Source organism: Apostichopus japonicus, chromosome 6 (assembly GCF_037975245.1).
Source record: "Apostichopus japonicus isolate 1M-3 chromosome 6, ASM3797524v1, whole genome shotgun sequence".
NCBI classification, from domain to species: Eukaryota; Metazoa; Echinodermata; class Holothuroidea; order Aspidochirotida; family Stichopodidae; genus Apostichopus; species Apostichopus japonicus.
In genome coordinates, this window is record NC_092566.1 from 16,326,581 (window position 1) to 16,348,210 (window position 21,630).

Here is a 21,630-nt window from a genome sequence, read left to right on the forward strand (position 1 = left end):
GGCTAAACAGGTAAAACTACCAGTCGGCGTCCACGAAGAGAGTAAAAGATATGAGACCGATACTTAATGTTGTCCACAGAATCTATGGCAAACAGAAACATGAGGTTTGTAAAACTTGGGATGTTCTTATATAGAGGCATGGGATCTACCTGTGATAGGATATTGCAACATAGAATATGCAATAAAGCACACGTAGATCTTATTGGTCTTTCAGTTGACCATATAGTGTAATATTCCAATTTCACGAGAGTAATTACATCTTTAAGGGTTGAGACTCGGTGATAGGAAGAAGCATATCAATATGGCTCACAAGAGCCATTTCACTTGCTTAGAACCCATAGAGAAGAAAAATAAAGAAACAAAGCAAGTCAATGAATACAAATGCCCATCCAGCCTAACCTAGTATACAGAGCATGCATACAACGTGCAACGGACAAATGGTGTAAGATTTAATCCATACGGTCTCTGATAAATGCAGTTAAAAAATACTTATTAAAAGTCACAAGAATATTTTAAATTTATACCGTATATTTTATAGGTTTTTATATTCTTGAATAAACAGGATATTCTTGACAAGACTCTTGTTTCACGTAAAAAGTCAAATGATATATCAGTTTAACCCTTGTTAATCTATAAGTTTAATTCTATGATATTAAATTCTAAAATTCTATAATCTATGTCACTTTAAACCTATCGTCTTATACTCTACCATTGACTAAATCAGTCATGAAATTAACTATGCGTAACACCATCATTTCGATGCCAGATAAATGAGATTTTGGCCGTGGGTGATTTCTCTGAAGTCTGGGATTTGAATTTCTATCTCTGCTTGGCGCATTTGATTGCAGTGGCGTAGGAAGGTACTTTTGAGTGGGGGGGGGGCTGAAGACTGATGGCCGGCCTGGGGGAGGGGTCTAAGGGGAGGGGGTGTCCCCCTCCCCTTTGGAATTTCTTGCATTTCCAGGTGGCCTCAGATGCAATTTGGTGCAATATAGCACACTTCAACACCCACTCCATTTTGTTACCTTAATTTTGTATTTTCACCTGGCCTTAGATGCAATTTGGTGCTCCAAATGAAATTTTTTTTTCTTATTTGGAAATGAAAAAGGGGTTTTCTGACTTGCGGAGCGGGGGGGGGGGGGGGGCGGAATGATACTTCCGCCCCTCCACATTTTTCACTGGGGGGCTGTCGCCCCCCAGCCCCCCCGGTTCCTACGCCCTTGTTGGATTGAATATGATCTCCATCAATTCCCGGATTTTCTCTTTGTCCGTCTTCCACGGACGGGTTAACTGTAACTTGATCAGCAATTGACATGGTGTTTTTTTTTGGTGTCCCTCGTATTCCGTTCCTACACTGGTTTGCTGTCGATCACTAGATAAAGTTATTCGTTGTAAATTCTTGCCAAAGCGATGAGTTATACCTTGTGCTGGCAGTGTTATGGAAATGCTAGGAACAACAGAAGAAAATACTCGATCCGAAGCAGGCTCGCTTTCTTTTTGGTTTACAAATTGGCCCCGTGTGTATGGTTTATGTGAAGGATGTCGTGTGTGATGATTACTGGGACTGGCTATTTCTCGGAGTTGGTTGACCAGTTACATAGTTCGATTGATGCTGTCCTTGATGCATATGTTGGCCACTCATACTTCCGGCATCTTCTGGAGAACCGTTTTCAGAATTGTCAACTTCTCCTTCGTTGCCAGATGAATCTTCTTGTGGTGGCTACTTTTGGTCTCCATCCATATTCTCTTGGTTACTGTAAATTCTATTCAGACATAATTACCTCACCATTGCTCTCAATGATGGTAAGTCATTAACTGGACACTTCTTTAATTTATTGCATATATATTCGATGAACCATTGATAAAAAAGGTGTTGAAATAAATGAGCCGATAGCTGGCCACATCAAGAATATCTGAGGTTCATTTATACATGTTAAAATTCTCGAATCTCATAGGCCCGTTGTCGTCAGCTGAACTTGCTCTTAAACTATGGGTTATAAGTTGTAAGGAAACAAATATCTCGGGAAACTTAATCCCTATCCCAGCTAGCTGCCTAAGTTAACTCAAGCAAACGAATCAGATCAAGTAATGGTATGGCTACGAGCCCCTCGATATTAGCACCCCTTGGCAAAATGATCGCCAAAATATCTGAGAAAGCAACCTTTCAGCCTGAAGTATACTAAACATATGGTGCGAGCTACCATGGTAACCTCATTTAGCAATGCTGGTATTAATGATACTAATATTATGGTGCTACGCACACAAAAATAGGCTTTACGTTAGTAATTGTATCAGATGTTATTGGAGGCTTCGATGCAATGTTCAAATGTCCTGAAAGCAGCGATGAAAGGAATCGAACCAACGAAGACAGTTATACACCACAGTTGACTAACTAATGTCAGAACACCGTCGATAATTAATACATACGTATTGTCTAACTGACAGGCTTAGGCCTACCTTTACTGATCGGGAATACAGCAGCAGATGTATTAAAAAATGTATGAAATGCGCAAACAGTAAACGTCATTATTCAAAAGAAGTAACGTTTCAAGTTCTTGTTCATACCTATTACCGTCTGTTCATATGTTAAAGCCAATGTACTACAAACGTTACCCGTTTGTTCACATGTGTTTACGACTCAACAGTAACTATATTGCTTAGAACAGAATATAGTTAACATAGTACGTACTGTGAGGCCATGAAAATATGTTTTACTTTTGAGTTGTTTGTTGATACTGAGGAGCTGACTTATGAACTGTACCATTGAGTGATGTTTAAAGGTTAGTTCCAAAACAAAAAGTAAAAACACTAGTTTTATATAACCCGGTGTGACAGGATTCCCCCCCCCTGAAAATATTCCCCCCGGGGGAATATTTCCTGGGAAATATTCCCCCCGGGTGGGCATTATTCCTAGGAAATATTCCCCCCAACCTGGAAAAATTCCCCCCCACCTTCATGTAATTCTAGTTAATTATATTTTTGTACACCTATCAAGGATATCTCATCATGGAATAAGGAGATTTTAACATTTTTTGGGCATGAACTTGGAATATATCATTCCTGCAATAAGGATATTCAGAGGAAATGTCTTGGGTTAGGGTTAGGGTTAGGCCATGAATGCAGTGCCATGAATGGAATGGGACTAGCTCTGATGCTCTGATGTAGTCAAGTATAATCATTGTAAATTGAAACTATTACATTGTGTTGGTATGATGGTTCCACAGGAGGATTCAATGTTTTATCCTAGGAAAAATCCCCCCCCCCCCTAACTTCCTAATTCCCTCCCTAAATTCCTTCCAACTAACTGTCCGCTGGCCACTAAAAAAAATGTTGCGAATACGTGAAGGATATATTCCTAGCGTTTAATTGCCATGAACAAGCGATCGACCATCTCATCATACACTGAATTTGAGATATCGCCTATTGGAATATAGGAATATTATGAAATTCATTGCAAGCTAAAGACTTGCAGGTGCTGGCAGGAAAATTGATCATGCTTATGGTGGGGGGGGGGGTAAATTTTCAGGGTGGGGGATTTATCCTAGGAAAAATCCCCCCGGGGGGAATTTTCAGGGGGGGGGGAATTTCCTGTTACACCGGTCATATCGAAACTTAATTGCCTTACAATCATTCTTTCAGATAAAAGCGACACAAAGTGAAATCAAGTTTAAGGGTATAACTTACATAGTCACTCTTCCAGGTACACAGAAGATTGGCAATGTCCTACATACAGTTTACATCAATGCAATCACTAAAATCTTGCAAACGATTGAAAAGTGTAATTTGCTTTTATGACTTATACTTTACGCATATGAGAAAACATGCGTCACCTAGTGACTGCTATATCTATAATAATCAACTAATCCGTTTTAGTGACGTATCAGTTTCTGAAGAAAATCATTATTGTGATTGGCTGAAGAAACTTTTTTATCTATGACCTGAGTGTTATAGGCAATGATCATAGTTCAGTCATTTTGATAATGAGCCTGTATTGTGTGAAGTGTTACCGTATAGCGTACTTAAATAACTAGAACAAGTGGTACCTGCACTGTTAATATTGTGTATGTGAGGGAGGGGGCGGGGTGTATGGGTTTGTGTGACATATTTAAGATTATTTGATCGTTAATATTTAGAAGTAAATGTACACAAATATTGACAAAATAAAATGCGCTGAAAGAAATGTATCACGTGACCCTATAGGCTTGCGTCAATTTGGTAACTATATATTTATGTCTAATCGCATTTAAACAGAATATCATCAATAAATTCGTAATTTCTGTATCATATTTAGGCTATTTTTATCGTTTGTAATACATCTACATGATAATTCCTTCTGAGTTCACTTAAAAATTCATCTTTATTGTTTCAAAATACCAAACGATATAAATAACCTAATATATCATACAGACTAAGGATACCGAAAATTACGAATTTAGTGCAGATATTCTGTTTAAATGCGATTAGAACAATATATAGTTTATTCTCTGTGTCCTTTTCGTACATACATACATATATACATACATGCACAAACGCACACATACATAAATTCTTAGACACATGCTCGCACATACACGCATACACGCACACCCACCCACACATAGTGAAAGAATGGATGTTTCGTAACACCCGATTCTCATGGCTGTATCAGTTAAAACTGCTAAACGTGAGTACCCGTTACTATGTTAACACTAATGTGTGATACAATTTTGGAACGTGTATTTGATTAATTACAAACAGAAAATAGAACACAATCCTGTAATGATTGACTGAACTAACCAGACTACTCTAAAGGTTTCGCCATTAATTTCGTCCACAGTTAACAGAAAGTGGGTGACACTTTACTGCGAAACGCTTAAAATTTGCAATTTGAACCATGTTTACAAGGTATACCTTCTAGTCTAACATTAGGACAGTTGTTTAAACTCTTAACCAGTCATTATAGTTGAGTTGAAACAGCCTTTGAGTAATGAATTCGTCTGTTAGTAATTTTTTCCACAGTAGCATGCTGACAGGTCTAAAATGTGTTACGGTGTTATAACACACTTCAGTTTATACTGATTAAAAGCTGTCTCTTATTCACTGCAGTACAAACTGATCAAGCCATGTACATTGGGTGCACAGTAGCATCTGTTGACAGGTCTAACATGTGTTACGGTGTTTCAACACACTTCAGTCTATACTGATTAACGGTTGTCTCTTATCACAGTACAAACTGATCAAGCCATGTACATTGGGTGCACAGGTGAATCTGCTGACTGTTCTAACATGTATTACGGGGTCATAACACACTTCAATTTATACTCATTAACGGTTGTCTCTTATTCACAGTACAAACTGATCAACCCATGTACATTGGGTGCACAGGTGAATCTGATGACAGGTCTAACATGTGTTACGGTGTTATAACACACTTCAGTTTATACTAATTAACGGTTGTCTCTTATTCACTGCAGTACAAACTGATCAAGCCATGTACATTGTGTGTCCACGGTGCCCAAAATGAAATCTTACTTTCATATTTCTCTCTAATTGTTTGATGAATTGCTTACGCTGGTGTTGTCAAAAAATGCGAGTAAGACTCCACAAATATGAGTAAAAATACGATAAATTAGCAAGATGCTAGGTTCCCACAGCCCAGGTTACTCTGGTACCAGTCTCGTACTGACGCAAACCAAGACATACATTACTTCAAGGACGTATTGAAGCAGGACTAGATAAGCCTCAGAGGTTACTTCTGATCAATACAGTGGGTGGAAGAAATCTTTAAATAGGTCACTCGAAAAAATGGGTTTTTACAATACTTTAATTGATAGTAAGCTGAAAATGTTCAGATATTGCCATTGTTTAATGCATTGTCAGAAGGTCAGAGAAGGACACTGATCGAATGGTTACATATAGGGGTGGCTGTGTAAATGAAGTAAACAGTAAACATACACCTGGTTAGAAAAAAAAAATGAAATTGTTTAATTATATTGCCACTGTATTGTAGCTATTACAAAATAATGGAAAGGTGGGCTTAACTGGTGAACACCGTGAGAACAAAAGAAGAGGTTGGGTTTAGTGTAACCATGCCAAAATGAATCTTTCAAACTTGAGAGGGAGGGAAGGGGTGGGGGTGACAGAAAACCGGCGAGGCTTGGGGATTTCCCTACAATAATGTTAGTTTTATAGATACTGCGCTTACTCAATGAGACGTTGGATATTTCCACCTGTTTCATCTCAAATGTTTTAATTTTCTCTCAAAATTTCGGATATTATTTCCCCAGAAATTTCATATTCTCTTTCACTTATACTAAACTTTTTTTTCTATGTGAAAACATACAAATATTTGTCGGCTATTTTCTGGACATTTAGACTTATATTAACCAAAAGTTCCATTTACCCCTCCAAATTTCGATTATGTCACATTAGAATGGTAGAATTTAATTAAATTGTAATTATGACAGAATAAGTCAATCTGTCAACGGTTTATTTTAGAGAGTTTGACAAGTAACTTTTACTTTTAGTCAACCCTGGTTGTTGATGATGGAGATTAAAATCCAGAGATGTAGGACGATTTAGATAAACCCTAATCCCTCTATTCACTATACAAAGGTACAGGGTAGCATACTCTTGAGATAGCTAAAGTGTACACAAAAGAAACACCACCAGGTCAGGGCATAGTCAAGATGACAATGTATTGTATTGCCAGGTGATGCCAATTGTTGCACTAGTAATTATGCGAGATATCACATCCAGCCAGTGAAGTGAGTGTTGGAGAGGATTATTATTCACTCTCCCAAATACTACTATCGGATCGAGTCATGCTATGTTTCTTAGCTTAAAAAGGCGGAGCTATATTCTTGTGGCTTTTCATATCATGGGGCACAGGATCCTAAATGATACCTGTATTGAAGCCTGGGTTAGTATACTGTAAATTATGACTGGCATTTAACTGTGAGAACTGAAAACACAATTATTTCCTGAAGATTCCAGATTCATATATAATGTTCTGGATAGGGCAGCTTGTCGGCGGAGTTGGGATGGAGGTATACCACCTGACCGGACAAATTATAGACTGTATTGCGGAGCTCGTCTAACAGTTTAAGAACTGGCACCATTGTAAGTAGAAACTTGTTATTATAATATGTTTTGTATAAATATTATTTGGGATGCAACTACTTTAAAGTTAGTATACTTTTGGAGGTAATCAAAATTCAGTTTAATTTTGAGTAGTAATTTTGAATTATGTCGGATAAATGAAAGTCACGCCTTAATTGGGTTTCGTTAAGAAAGTAGCCGCTTGCTGGTATCGTAATAATGATGGTGACTTTTAATTTATAGCACTGCAAAATAATTCAAGCTACTTTTGGCAAAGAGTAATTACACGTTTTGTGTATTAAACATGAGTTTGGTGTGCACAAAGGAAAGTGATGATAATGCTCACCATAGCTTTGGAATTAAAAGCAGGAAATGTGTATATGTTCGAGTTTAACCATTTTTATTTTCTCACATTGCATATTTATTTTTGGATAGCTGCCAGGCGAATGTGTCACATTGCCACTTTCTACTATTGTGGGTGACAGATTATATTCTCGTAACTTCCAATTTTCGCACTTTTCATATCTGATATGTCCACTAAATTTCCGACTTTTCTCGAAATGTGAACTGTTTGTGCTGAAAGTTTTGACTTTATATTTAGACATGTAATTTCTGATTGTAACGAAATTGTGGCTTTTTATGATCATGAATGAAACGTCCGCGTAAATTGTCAAACGTTCGGCATTTCATTGAAACTTTTGACTTTTTCTGCTCATATTTTGATTTTCTATCGAAATTTTGTAAAGAAATCAACTATTGACGGATTGTGACATACATGGAAAGGAAACTTTTTTGTTTGCTTACCTGGCCCTTTTCTCCTAGCTTGCGTGGAAATGCAGGTTATCAACTGACAAATTTTGCAACGAAATATAGAGAACTAAATGTTCTGAAGTGATTCACCAATAAGAGACAGCTGTTGCTAAATTGTTGTCCAGTCGCTAAGTTCGATCTTGAAAGGGCTGGCAGGCCTCGAAATATGCAACCCCCACCCCTCCATCCCCACCGACAATTGATGTATGTACGTTCCTGACCATAGCATTTCTTATTTCTTTTCGCATTTAGATTCGGCATAGAACACAACAACGTAGATTCGGCATAGAACACACAACAGTAAGGTATTCATTTTATCGAGCGCAAACGTGGTAAACATTTAAAGATAGATGTATGGGGGACAAATGGCATATATGATACCAATTTACCCCATGGTAAGTACTTTGGTAAATATTTCGCACCACTTTTTGCAGCACGCACAATATTTCTCTCTGTAAATTTCCTACATATCGCCTGCTCCAATGTAATCACGATCCTATAATACTTCCGATATTTTATTTGAAGCCCCTCTTTTCGAAGACCCCCACCCCCTCCCCCCCCAAAAAAAACTCACTTTTATATGGAGATTTCTTAACGTGTCTTTGATTGCTAAAATAAACAATATTTGCCAAGTATTCTGATCTACTTTGTCCGTATCGTGCTCTGGCAGGGTCGTGAAGACTTAATTGGCGGCGGCTATCCCATAATCAGCTTTTGAACATATGAATACTTAAAGGTCTGATGTATAGACTCCAACTATAGCACGCTATCATGGAAAAGTTTCTTGAGATTACGTAATCGACCTGCCTTGGTCGTAGAATGACCTCTTTTTACCAATCAGTCTGCAACGCCTGCAACATATTTTATTGTACGAGGGTCTTTGTGTGAACACTGTATGATAAACTACACTGTAGACATGAATATATTTCCAGCCAATGTTCACACCAAGAGCCTAATGGTGTTAAGAAGCTATGTAGGGCTAATTTTAGAGCCAGAGGTCGATTTACGACCGTGGCAAGTTGATTACGTAATCACAAAACTTTCCTAGGTTTAGCGTGCTATAATTGGAGCCAACGATGCAGATCTTTAAACAATACTGAAACAGCAAAGGCTATCTTTAGCTCATAGTTATGAAAGGACAACAATCGACTTGCTCCTTCGCTTGGAGATACTTTCCCCTCTTGTCACATAGATTGCAACTGAACGGTTCATGTTAAATTGTGATTATTGGCAAAAGACAGAGGTGATTACAAGTGGACATCAAAGGTGTATCGTAACGAAGAAACAGAATGAAGCAAAGACAACCAACTTTCAAAATAATGCTCTTGTATTATTTACAACAAAAATCAAACATGATATTTTGAATTTTTGTCTATTACTAATTAATAAGAAAATGAATTTACTTCACAAAAACAAAATGACTCTCACTAACACATTTTACTGGTTGAGACCTCGAAATTGTCACTACCCTGTATATTGCCCACGTACATGGTGCAATGCCTTGGAAATTCAGATAATTTTTAACCTTTCCTTTCGATTTAAACTTGAAGCATTCCGAGAAATCAGCCATGATAATACTTGTGTATGATATATTTCTGCTCAAGTACATCCAACCTAATCAGTCCAACTAACAATTCGATATCTTCAAGTACCACATGATTTCTTTATTTATTTATTTTTATTATATGGGAGCAAGAAAAATTACAAGTTTAAAATACTCACAAATGGTCAGCATTTTTTTCTTGACGTTGTGATCTTTCTTGATTCACATGTATAGAAATCGTACTTTGATATCATAATTTAATTTTAATATACCGGCAAGCCAGCAAACTAAATGAGCAGTAAAGTAGAAAGTTTGATATTGATTCTGGCCGCCCACGGGACAACCACATACACTTTTTGGGAGTTTTAGCCCCCCTCCTCCTCAGAATAAGATCAGGAGGATCAGCCACTACATCCCACTGACATACAGAATATTACAGAATATCCTGGTGTACAGCACATAAATATATAACACGTATTTTCAGTACAATATACACAGTTAAAAAAAAATTCAACATTATTTGAGTTTAAGTTGCAAAATATAGCACCATTTTGCACATAAGCACCCTTAAGTTTTACCTAAAATTCCTAAAAATTCTCAAAGGGACATTGTCAGTTTTCAAAGACAGGTATTGGCAAGCTAATATTAGAACCAAGAAAGATAACGAAAGAAATGAAAGGAAATTAAAAAGGTATTAAAAACCCATCTGAAAACAGTTTGACAATGCAGTTTGACAATAGATGGCCACTTAGCCATCTTGGATGCATTGGAACGAAAGATATATGGCAACTTAACTCACATCATATATCAAGATCTAACAAACTTTTGATCTATATAGCGAGGGTGATGATAGGGCAGAAGGGGAAAAGCAAAGATTCACAAATACACGATACCAATCAAGCCAGTCATAATGAGAAAACTACAAAGTCGATGAAAGACTTTTAACAACAAAAAAGAATAAATAAATATATAAATAAATAAAATGCAGCACGGGAAATCAATATTAAACATGGAACAGACAATGAATTTGGTGTTAAACTCACACACACTATCCAACCAGTGTCAAATCACAAAGCCAACAGGCTTGGTCATCGTTCCTTTTGCCACGAAATAGTTGAACATTTAGTAGTATAACAAGAACTCAAGTTTTCAAGTTCAGGATATTCTTATCTGCAAAATACTTGGTCTCAAGTTTATTCCAACTTATAGTTTTTTAGAGTTGACAAAGTTTTCAGACTTTGACCTCCACTGGCTGCCTCAGATTACCTTGGACATTCACCAAAGTAGGGTAGTTAAACTCACGACAGTACATCTTTAATATGAAGTCTTATCCAGGTGTTACTTTGGAATCACATTTTCTGTCTGTGATCTACGCTGACCCCAAATGACCTTCCTCACAGAACACGGGGGGTTCCTTGTATGCACTGTAAGATGTTTCTATCAAACCAGGAAAGGAAGTTCATCCAACCTTCACTTTTGGAGTTGTCCTGAGTACAAAGTTTCAGACTTTGACCTCCTTTGATGTTTAATGACCTGTAACCTCCACAAAAAACACCAGCAACGACCCCGACACCATGGTTCTTGTAATCACTAGAAAGAAGAATTAGCTGTTGGAAGACGAAGTACATTTAATGTGATTCCCAAGTCTAAACTGCGACAACACCAAGACATATATTCTTCCTATAACTTTGAAATCTGTGTCTAGATATCTTGTCTCTATATCTACCTGTTTGTATAAATCAGGTATCTATGTTATATATCAATGATAACCACAAGCCCATGCAATTCCTCTTGCTAAAAGTATCTTGATGGTCAAATAGCCGAGATCTCCTGACACAAATACAAATAAATAGGAGATGGATTGCTTCAAAATGTAGAAAGAGATGCACTTTCTTCTCTAGAGAGCCTGTAGCGAGAGATAGAGAGAGAACAGAGAAAATGAGTCTGTTTGAGAAATCACAACAATCTTTAATACAATCGTTTGGGACCTTACCCCTCAGAAAACCAAGTTACGATGATGGAATGTGGCACAAAAGACTAGTTTGATATATTGCTACAGAGCTTTCCAATAAAGGGTAACATATATTTTCATACTCTGACACACACACACACATACCATTGTCATCAACTTTGCATTGGCAAGGAATCAGACATCAAGACAGACAGAACGTCCCAATAAGACAGTCCACTATACCAGTCTGTCTCCATGATTAAAATTTTCCTTTCGTTTTATAGCAGACAATGACTTATCATGCAGGGAATTTCTTTCCAAATTTGGGCTCATAAAATGTTGATTAGTTTAGTTTAGAGACCAAAGAATCAAGAAGCCTTACACTAGCTTATTTGAGACCCTATCTGTGTAAGATCTTGGATGAACACCGGCTTATTTCAAGCCTTCTCTTAAGTGTTCAGAGGATAATGAGGCAGGGGTGTGAATTCGCTCCCATTCATGCTCCCGGGACTGTCACTCAACGTCCCCATCCGACGGACGAGAGTGCATGACCCAGCATCTGACCACTTTCTCAAATACTGAGGTAGGCAAAGGCACCCCATTCGACATCACTGCAGTTCAGCCATGACGAACAAAGTTGTTTCGAAACCAAGATTAAATCGCAGATTTCAAAGTAAAAAAAAAAAACTTTAAGGTTATTCACTGTGTTGTTAATCTTTTGGAACATAATGGCTTGACGGCAAATCTCAAACCTACTTCACTTACCTATGTAGGTCCTACACTAACGGATATAACTTGTAACACGCAAGAGTTAAACACAATGAGTACGAAAACGTGTCTGTTTAACATACATGACCAACCTTTGGTAAGAGGATGCCAGAAAACAAGGCTCACCTTTATTGTTTGGTAACGACACACCTCAATGATTCCCTAGCGTTCCATATTGCTAGTCTTTGCTTCCCTCCATAACGATAGGGCAGACGGACTTGTAATCCATCAGGCATACCTTCCATCTGTACGTCTCCTGTTGGAAGCTTGGAATATGGCATTTTGGCTCCTGGCTTCCCAACTGCTTCAGCTACAAGTAAAAGAAAAACAGAAAATGGGTTGTTTAATTTGAAAATCGTTACCGCGACATGCTCACCACATTGTCATGCCTAAATGCGATTATGTCATAAAGGATGCTCTCTTGGTATATTTTGAACAATAGACGTACTGACAGGTCTTCAAGACTACAAAACATAAATTATAATAATGGTTGAAGCAGAGGCTGGGTCATATTTGCCAAACATGGATGTAACATATGGTCCAGAATATTTAATCATTTTACGAATATTTGTTGCATCAAAAGTAGCAATAACAGATTGAGATCTTTAGCACTCATTTTTCATTCTTCAGTCTTCTTTTATTTGATGATTATATTTATGATAACCTTACCCTTCCAAAATATTGAGAATACATCGTACTAATGGGGAAAATGTTCCTCTTGTTTCCTTCCCATCTGTAATACTATACAGTATATCTTCTTACAATTATTGTCTTTATTTTGGGTAGTATTTAATCTTTGCAATTTATTTTGCTTTAACGCTGTTATTCTTACTGGTTTGATTTTGTACGTTTGTGTTTTTATCCGTCTCTTTTGTTGTTTTGATTTGATTTGTCTTACTTGACTTTGTACGTTGCCTTTGATTACTGCATTGTATAGCTGGTGATTTATAAATAATAATAATAATGATCATGATAATGATAGAGATAATGATAATGATAATAATAATAGTACATATAGTACATACTTTAAGTAACTCTTTTGGAATAAAATGAAGGTGTTTGATTTCTATATTTTACTGATGATGCCAAACATGTTAATTTAGTAACACCTATGTAGTAACTGTATACGTTGTGATACACAATGTATTATTAACTAATGAGACCACCCTATATGAGCTCTGTTCTATGTTAAAAATACTAAAATAACTGAATTTTTGTGATTGTCCTTTGCTGTATCACCTTATCCATCTAAAATAATTATGTTATTTCCTTGACTTCCATTGAAAGTAAAAAAAAGGGGAAATTTTGACGTAAAGCTACAAATATATATGGGAAAAAATGACAGGAATATCGCACCATCTCCCACACCCCTCTCCCCCCAAAAAAATCTAAATTTGTATTGCTTTTGTCCTTTACTATATCACCTAACCCCATCAAAGCAACTACTTGTAAAAAAATTACTATGTTTTTGGGGACTTAAGTAATGATTATGCAGAACGAAAAATTCACATAAGAATCAGTTGTAAATAAATTGTCCTGGGCACAAAAATTAAAGAGGTTAGTTTACAGCAGCTGTTCGTAAACTTTTAGGGACACAACCCACAATATTTCACAAGAACTGACCTACAAAACCCACAAAATCCGATGCTTAACCATCTTGGAAAACGGATATCTTGTTAAAAAATAACTAAATTTATCTCTGAGCAAGCTGTAAGAACAGCAAATAAACCTTGTCGAAGTCTGAAGAATCCTGGGATCCACCGAAAATATTTTGTTATCTTCTTTTTGGGGTTGTTTTATGTACAAGAGTTTGCAGGCAGTCATTTTAGAGCAGTTGCCCATTATATTTTATTTAAAGTTTATCACAATTACATATATTATCATTTTTTATCAACTTTATCAAACTTATCAACTGAAGACATATGATAGGGACATCTGCACATATCTTGAAACTGCAATTTTTAATAGAAAAAAAAACCATGTAGAACATTTGCTTACCATATTTCTCATTGAATATCTTCTGGATATCTTTTGCTGATATTTTATGAATTGAGTATGGTTTATCTGAAGTAACTGTTGAAAAATGTTAAAAAGATGATATGTATATTATATATTACAGCCACATTAGATATATGATGGTTTAAAGGTCTATGGAAGCCTAGCTGATTTCCTTCAAACTTTGAGGAATGATTAAATGAATGCCAAAGAGTAACTTTACTTCGAATTGAGTAACAAAAATAACTATTAATTATTCTGTAAATTAATTAAACACATAAAGATCTCCATAGTCAATATGGATGATCCGAGACTAACAATGTACACTGTGACATAGAGTTAATGCACAACAAAGAATGCATATACTCTGTTATGGTTATCAAGGCAAACTGAAAATGCAGTATAATGCGCAGTGTCATCACAACAGCTTACCATGAAGAAAATGCTGCTTACTAAATACAGATTTTTAAGTACTCTTTTGTGATTACTTTTTTCATAAATTTCACATGAAATTGAATGGAAAGAAAAGTGCAAAACTGATTAATTGAACTCGACCTCGAAGATATGCACTAAACATTGACACGGTTTCCTCAGGGTAATCTTCGACAAACTCCATCCCCCTTGAGGAACCAGCACGTGACATCTCATTCCCAGCACTGAAGACCATGTACCAGTCCAAATCTGGCAGCAGACTCTTCATCCTGTTAGCCTGTAAGAGACCAGAAACATAAATAACTCAATCACTGAGGCAAGGGAAAACATTATGAACCAAGGAAGTTGTGTTTTTTCAAAGCGTAAAGGTTTAAAACAGCCATGGATGAATTCACTGTAAAAGATACACAGATGCTACACTAATGCTGAGTACTAACGGGAGTACTGTTTAAGGAAATTCACTCGAGTTAGTCTAGGCATGAACACCAAACAACTTGATCCACTCTGAACCTCTAGGCAGGGAATAATAATAATAGGCATTTAGCTACGCTATTCATGGTAGACCATATCACAGCGCTTACAATACGTTATATTACCCCTGGTCAATGATAACCTGTCCCAGAGACAATCCCTCCAGTCGGCAGCAGTTATATACTGCGCCCAATGACAAGTTACCTCACAGGTACCCATTCAACCCCTGGGTGGAGAGAGGCAAGTGAGATAAAGCATCTTGCCCAAGGACACAACGTAATGAACTAGGCAGGAATCGAACCAGCAATCATTGGATCACAAGTCCGACGTCTTAGCCAATTGGCCACCACGCTCTCAAAAAAAAAAAAGGGAATAATTTAATATTCCACTTTTATATGGCAGTTTTGAAGGCTATGAAATTTGTCTCAGGTTATAAAATGATATGATTCTTGTGCACAAAAAACTGCTACAGTATGCATCTCTGCACGTGTGTACCAATTGGCTGAATTGGAAGCTACTTTAGCTGGCTAAACCCTCCAATCGACCCTGGTGAAGATCACATCGGGTGGTCCGTGATGTGATCACGCCCAAATATTCTTCAAAGTTTTACTTTCCTATTGTAATCACTGGAAACCTGATCATACTTTTGGAGAGTTTACTTAACTGTAAAGGTTCTTGTTATTTCTAATTTCATCAAAATGCATAATTTTCATAGCAATATTGCTTTCCTCTGTGAATATGCAGTGGAGTGAGTTAAATATAAAAAAGCAAAAAAAAAAAAATTCGATGCTGTCATTCATTCTGCTGTTGCCTGATGCATAAAATTCACAGAACACCACCAAATTTGAAAAAAAACCCCCATCTACCTTATTCATCTAAAATGACACGAAGATGTGGTCTGGATGTACAAATTTCATTTCCAGCATTTTTGTTAAAGCAATCAACTCCAGCCACTGGAACATCCCTTGACTTGATGAATCTCAGCTACTGTTCAAAAGAGTCTTTTCTCAAAAATTAAACTTTTTATAAAAATACAACCTTGACTTATCATAATAATAATAGTCAGTGTTTTTCATTTTAAGGGTTTATGGTTTAATTATCAAATGTTTTACCTCAGCACAGATTCTTTTTTTACTCTTATGCCACTCTTGAATGCATTCTTCATATGTCATTTCCGATGGCGTGGTATCTTTAGCTTTTCTTTTGAAAGCTTCCTTTTCATCTTTGGGAACCGCAGCCCACTTCTCTGAATATTTGAGAAATTTCTCCTTGTTCACGAGATGCCTCAAATCTACCGATGGAAGAAATCATATCATCAACATTATGTATTTTTCTTTTGCAGGCAATCACTAACTCAGTAATATCACAAAAATGATAGTTTTACTGCCGTCTCTGTAATACCCAAACAGATAAGGATTTGAAACCTTAAAGATTCCTGTATTTTATCTTTATGATGTTTGGGGGATTTACATAACACTCAGTGAGGCAAGCTGCTCAATTCCATAAAAAGACAATTTAAGAGCAGACACAAACCCATGTATCAGCTTTAGTTTATGTGTCAGAGATCAATGTGAAGAACAACTACCTCAAACAGCTAAAACAAAATCTTGAACTGTTTGAGAGATATCGTAGTTTATAAATCGTACCTTGGACGTGTCAATTTGTATATCTGTGATGTCATAGTTGCAACTAGGAACTGAAACATTTACTTTCTCTTTGTAATTCTTTACCTATTTTCAAGGTAGAATTGTTAACAGTCTTGACCCTGAAACCAATGCCATCATCATAAGGATATGTTAACAGCTTCAATAGTTGAAATTCAGCACTGGTATAACTCATCTCCAGTACAGAAAAAGAAAATGTCACAAGACTTAAATGAAAAAACAAGATAATGAATTGAAACACATGTGGCTCGGTGATGTCATATTTGATCATGTCTTCAGCATTGTGTGAAGAAACATGAAATTTGTGATATCTCCCAAGTGGAATAATACTTTTCTTAGCTGTTTGTGGAAGTTGTGTGCCTCATTTATCTCTATCACATAGACCAATGATGGTTGGGATTCTGTTTCTTTTAATTATGAGTTTGGAGTGCTGCAGTAGCTTTTTAAGTTAGAAGCAAGAATCTACAAAACTTCCAACCTATGGAGATAATGTACAGTAATAAATCACGAAGTGGAAAGATGATACAGTATGTGGATTGACCATGCATCCTGCATTTTAATATGCTTTCTAAAAGAAATTGCTTCGCAGTTTGAGAAACCTTATCAAGACCTCCACATCCTGTGCAGTCTCCCCCCCCTCCCCCCTCTCCCACACATGGAATAACCAAAGCCCTCTCCTTTTTTTAAATCCTGGGTCCACCACTGGCAGCAATGCTCAGATGTTCCCTTTACTTTGCTGTCATTCAAATCTAACAGGAACGGTTCAGCTACTTTGAGAGAAAGCCGTTTCATCTGCCTCATTTTCATGATATAGACTTCTTCAAGAACAAGCTGATAGTGTAGCATACTTAGTCCTGCAAACTCTCCTCAACACATGCGTTCCTACAGTAAAGACTCCACCACCTTCCAAAAGATCAATATCACCTTTGTTTATTCTGGTAGAAATTCCATGTCACCAAACTATTCTTTAGGTAATGGTACAGGTACCAGCTAACCAGCACCCTTGTTAATTCTGGTACCCGTTCATGTTACAAACTCTTATTGAAAGTAATTGTACATATTTATAAGCACCTCCTGATATCTCTTTGCAGAATAAGTTGTACCCAGATGGACCTCGTTTTGAACTTGTAGGAGGAGGAATAGACATTTTCTGTAGAAAGAAAGAACATGAGAAAAATAAAAAGAAGATTATGTACAGCTCTACATGTACAGTAGAACTCAATCTGATGATTGTATTGTAGCTGACACTCATAAATATCAGAACAGAAAAACTTCTGGCAAATACATTCTTATATTCAGAATTGGTTTAGTGCTTCAAATGGATACTCCAAGGGCTGATGTTACAGTAACTGGTTAACTAACTTGTAGCAAAGTTTCTCATCTTTTCGTCCAAAGCACATGTTCCGGAGAATGGCAAAGATATTCGAATGTATTAAATTTAATGACATTATGTGAAAATTGTGAAAGCATATGATGGCAGTTGAGTTAAAAACGGTTGTTTTACTAAAATATATTTCATAACATTTATTCACAGAGGATGATTGCATTTCTACCAGACAAGTTGGGTTACAAGACTAAGTCAATATGAAGAGTATATAGAAGGAAAGTGAAGCTATTGAAGAACTTCTGCCATGATAAACTTACAAACCTCCTACACTACTGATTCTGAAGCAAGGGAGGGCTTAGCCAATCAAAACACATACTGCAATCAAGTTAGGGACAACATATTAAGAAGGTGCTTTTAACTAGGTCGTTACAGTGTCGAATGTAGTTTATGCTGATTAAAAGGTGTTACACTGTCTGTCACCGGGATATGAATGGCCAAAAGATGTTTCACTTTATATCTTGCTTAGTAATTATCAAATTGAGAACTTTCTATTTGGAATGATTTTAGAGTTAAGTCAAGCTGTCTGATTGTACTGTGAAGCATTAGTTCTACCTCTGCTTTAAGAAGAAAGGGGAGACAGCTGGCATACCTTCTTAAGCAACAAATGCAATTTCACTGGTTACTCTGCAATAATACAGAGAATTTGTTCTTGCTGAATATAAACTTTGCATTGATGTTTGTCTTTTAAAAAGAATTTCTTCCAAAAAAGTAACACTTCAATTTTCACTAAGAGAGCATTTTGTGCTCACTTAGAAAAGTGCCAAATTTTAAGTATGAAACATCTTCAAAAGTCTGCAATTTGCATCCAAATCAGTAGCTGTTGGTAGGGTAAACACTAACTACCATTTGTAATAATGTACAGCATGTATTTCTGAAGACATATTTTATCTGCATTTCTGATCAGTTCCAGTAATGTCATTTACTGTACTGTGCTGAGCTTGTTAGTGTTAGCCCTGTCATTATTCCATAAAAGTAAACTATAATTTCATCATTCATTATTAAGATTTGAGGATGATTTGATTGTTGCTGGATTCACCAACTATTGCAATATTGGAATACTAATTTGCAAATTACTCAGATAATTTACTCCACCACATCGAACAGATATTCTTGCCAGCGGGCCACCAAGCAATCTGCCCTTTCTCACCAGATTTTCATACAGCAATTTAATGCTAATTTGCTTGGGGTAGGAATCGAACCTACCTACTTTCAAGAATATGTGTTAGAGTACTACCACATGTTGTGTGTGTTTGTTTTTAACCAATTACAATTTAGACAAATAGCGAGAACTTGAAAAATTGGTACCATTAGAATGAAAAGTGTGATTCCAGGATTAGGGTCTGACTGTTTATAGTAGTTCTTTACACCCTGCTTGTTTGTTTTATTCAACTTAATAATGTAAGGCAGAGGGTATCAGCAGATCTTTGGCCTTTATATTGACTGTAGGAAAGGGATGACAGACGGAAATGATCAATTTGTAAAGTGAATATAACTTTAGGATTTGTTTCATCTCGCCTTAGAAATATAGACGTATTTACAGCAGATAAGTGTATATAGGATACTGCAAGTTATAAAGGACTGCTTCTGGTCTTATTGTTATCATGGCATTATTTGGATAATATTTCCCTATTATGTTCTCAAAACAATAACACCTTACACTTGGCTAGATGTGGAATAAAACTGGCCAGGTTTTCAATCCTACTTTAGACCTGACATTGGCCCTTGGGATATGCCGAGTAAAGTAGCTGAAATGTCTATATGTTGGTAAATATTGAACAATTTAGTTACCAAGTACGTCTACAGTGCCGTACCATTACTGAGTATGGATCTAGCCATACATTACACAGTATATATAACAAGGAAAAATAAGAATCTATGTGAATGGCATATATTTTATTATACTAATACTGTACTTTTTTTAATGGATGCCTACAGTAGGAAAACTTTGGGCTTGAATGTGGCTATCATTGGTGATAACTCATGTCATTCCTTTCAGTATGTAATATTGTGTTCTGTGCTTTTGTGTTCACCTCTTTTTATTTAAAAGAATGAGAATTTCCAAGATATTAAAAAAAAAACAGTGACTAGAAGCTCAAATTCATTGGGCCTGTGGTATGGCCCTACATACACATACTTAGGCCTAGGATGCTTAGTGTCATTAGGATAGGCCTAAGTTAGCAATAACATTCTTCGTGTGTATAGCCTGGCCTTATTTCGCCTTAGGCTAACGTTATGCCTTATCAATTTTCAGGACAAAGACCTAGGCCTAAGTTATGCCTAACTGGTTATGATACAACAGGCTAGGCCTAAGTTAGGGTAGGCTGAACATAAATTATGCCTAGACCTAATTTAGGCAAAACTCGTAGGCTACAGTAGTATAGTAAGCGCCAGACATTTGTTTTTCTCACCGAATGTAGTTATGCTGGCAGGTACCTTGTTAAATTAAGTAAATATTTGTTACGTTCGTGGCACACATCGATACAGCACTGGTTTTGCTCGTATTGCCGACGGATATTACTTCCGTGGTAATGTAGCAAAGACTCTCTACAGGGCAGAAGCGACAATGTACGGGGAAAAAATGTAACCGGAAGTTAGCGTTCTTCGTGAAGGGCTCCTGTATTTAACAGGTATATCCACTGCAAACGTTGGCAAGTTTTACAGTATTAAAATATCGAAGATTATTAATTTGTGTTAACAACTTGTAATAACACATTATTAACTTTTATCATCAATTATTAATAATACTTGTAATAACAATTGTTAATTTGTCATAACAAATTATTTATTTGTAATAACAAATTATTAATTTTTAATAACAGATAAATATTTTTATTAAAAATAAACAATTTATATTACCGAATTAATTTTTTTTCAAATGTAACCTGCAAGGACAGTCTAGACAGCACACTGCATAACTCTTTTTACCGTTTCTAAGGATATGGGCAGGGGTAGCTTCCATTCATGTATATCAAAAAAGCACAAATTCAGTCTTTTCGGGCCAAAAATTATGTTTGTCGTTTTTCATTACAGAGTTTGTCAATCATTGGTTAATTATAATGGAGAAACAATGTACAGTTTCTCATGTTGTACAGTAAAGAAACTTCACAATGTGTCCAGTTTTGGAAGCAAAAAGTTGTATACATTTCCTGGACTGTATAACCAGCGGCCATAGGACTTAAAATGGTAAGGTTATATGAGAGCCATGGCCTCGAAGATTTGATTTTAAGAATGTATTTTATATTGTACGTTATAAATGTGACACAGAGTACCGGACCGGGGTTGCAGTTTGATTACAACGTTGACAAACTGATTTACCGATCTCAGGAATATAAATGTTCGTTTGCATTTCCCATGTTTAAATCTTCGAATTTCCTTACTTGTATTCAAACTTTTCTGTCCCAATAGGTATTATCATTAGCAAGATATTTGCCCAGGAATTTTAGGATTTGTTTTGCGAAAACTGTGTAACGGCTTGTTGCATATGCAAAGCATAATTATACAGGACATGTAAACCAATTATTAGCCCCCT

The 21,630-nt window shown here is 36.4% G+C and overlaps 1 protein-coding gene across 1 annotated transcript; it reads right to left on the reverse strand.

Moving 5' to 3' along the window:
• Positions 1-9,635: 9,635 nt before the first annotated feature.
• Positions 9,636-20,668, reverse strand: LOC139969117 (uncharacterized). The gene is made up of 7 exons (XM_071973913.1): positions 20,510-20,668; positions 17,786-17,864; positions 16,163-16,341; positions 14,703-14,856; positions 14,151-14,225; positions 12,279-12,462; positions 9,636-11,339 (listed from the first exon to the last, which is right to left on the reverse strand). Exons 2-6 carry the CDS (start codon positions 17,859-17,861, stop codon positions 12,281-12,283), a joined length of 666 nt encoding a protein of 221 aa, XP_071830014.1. The 5' UTR covers positions 17,862-17,864; positions 20,510-20,668; the 3' UTR covers positions 9,636-11,339; positions 12,279-12,280.
• Positions 20,669-21,630: the final 962 nt, after the last annotated feature.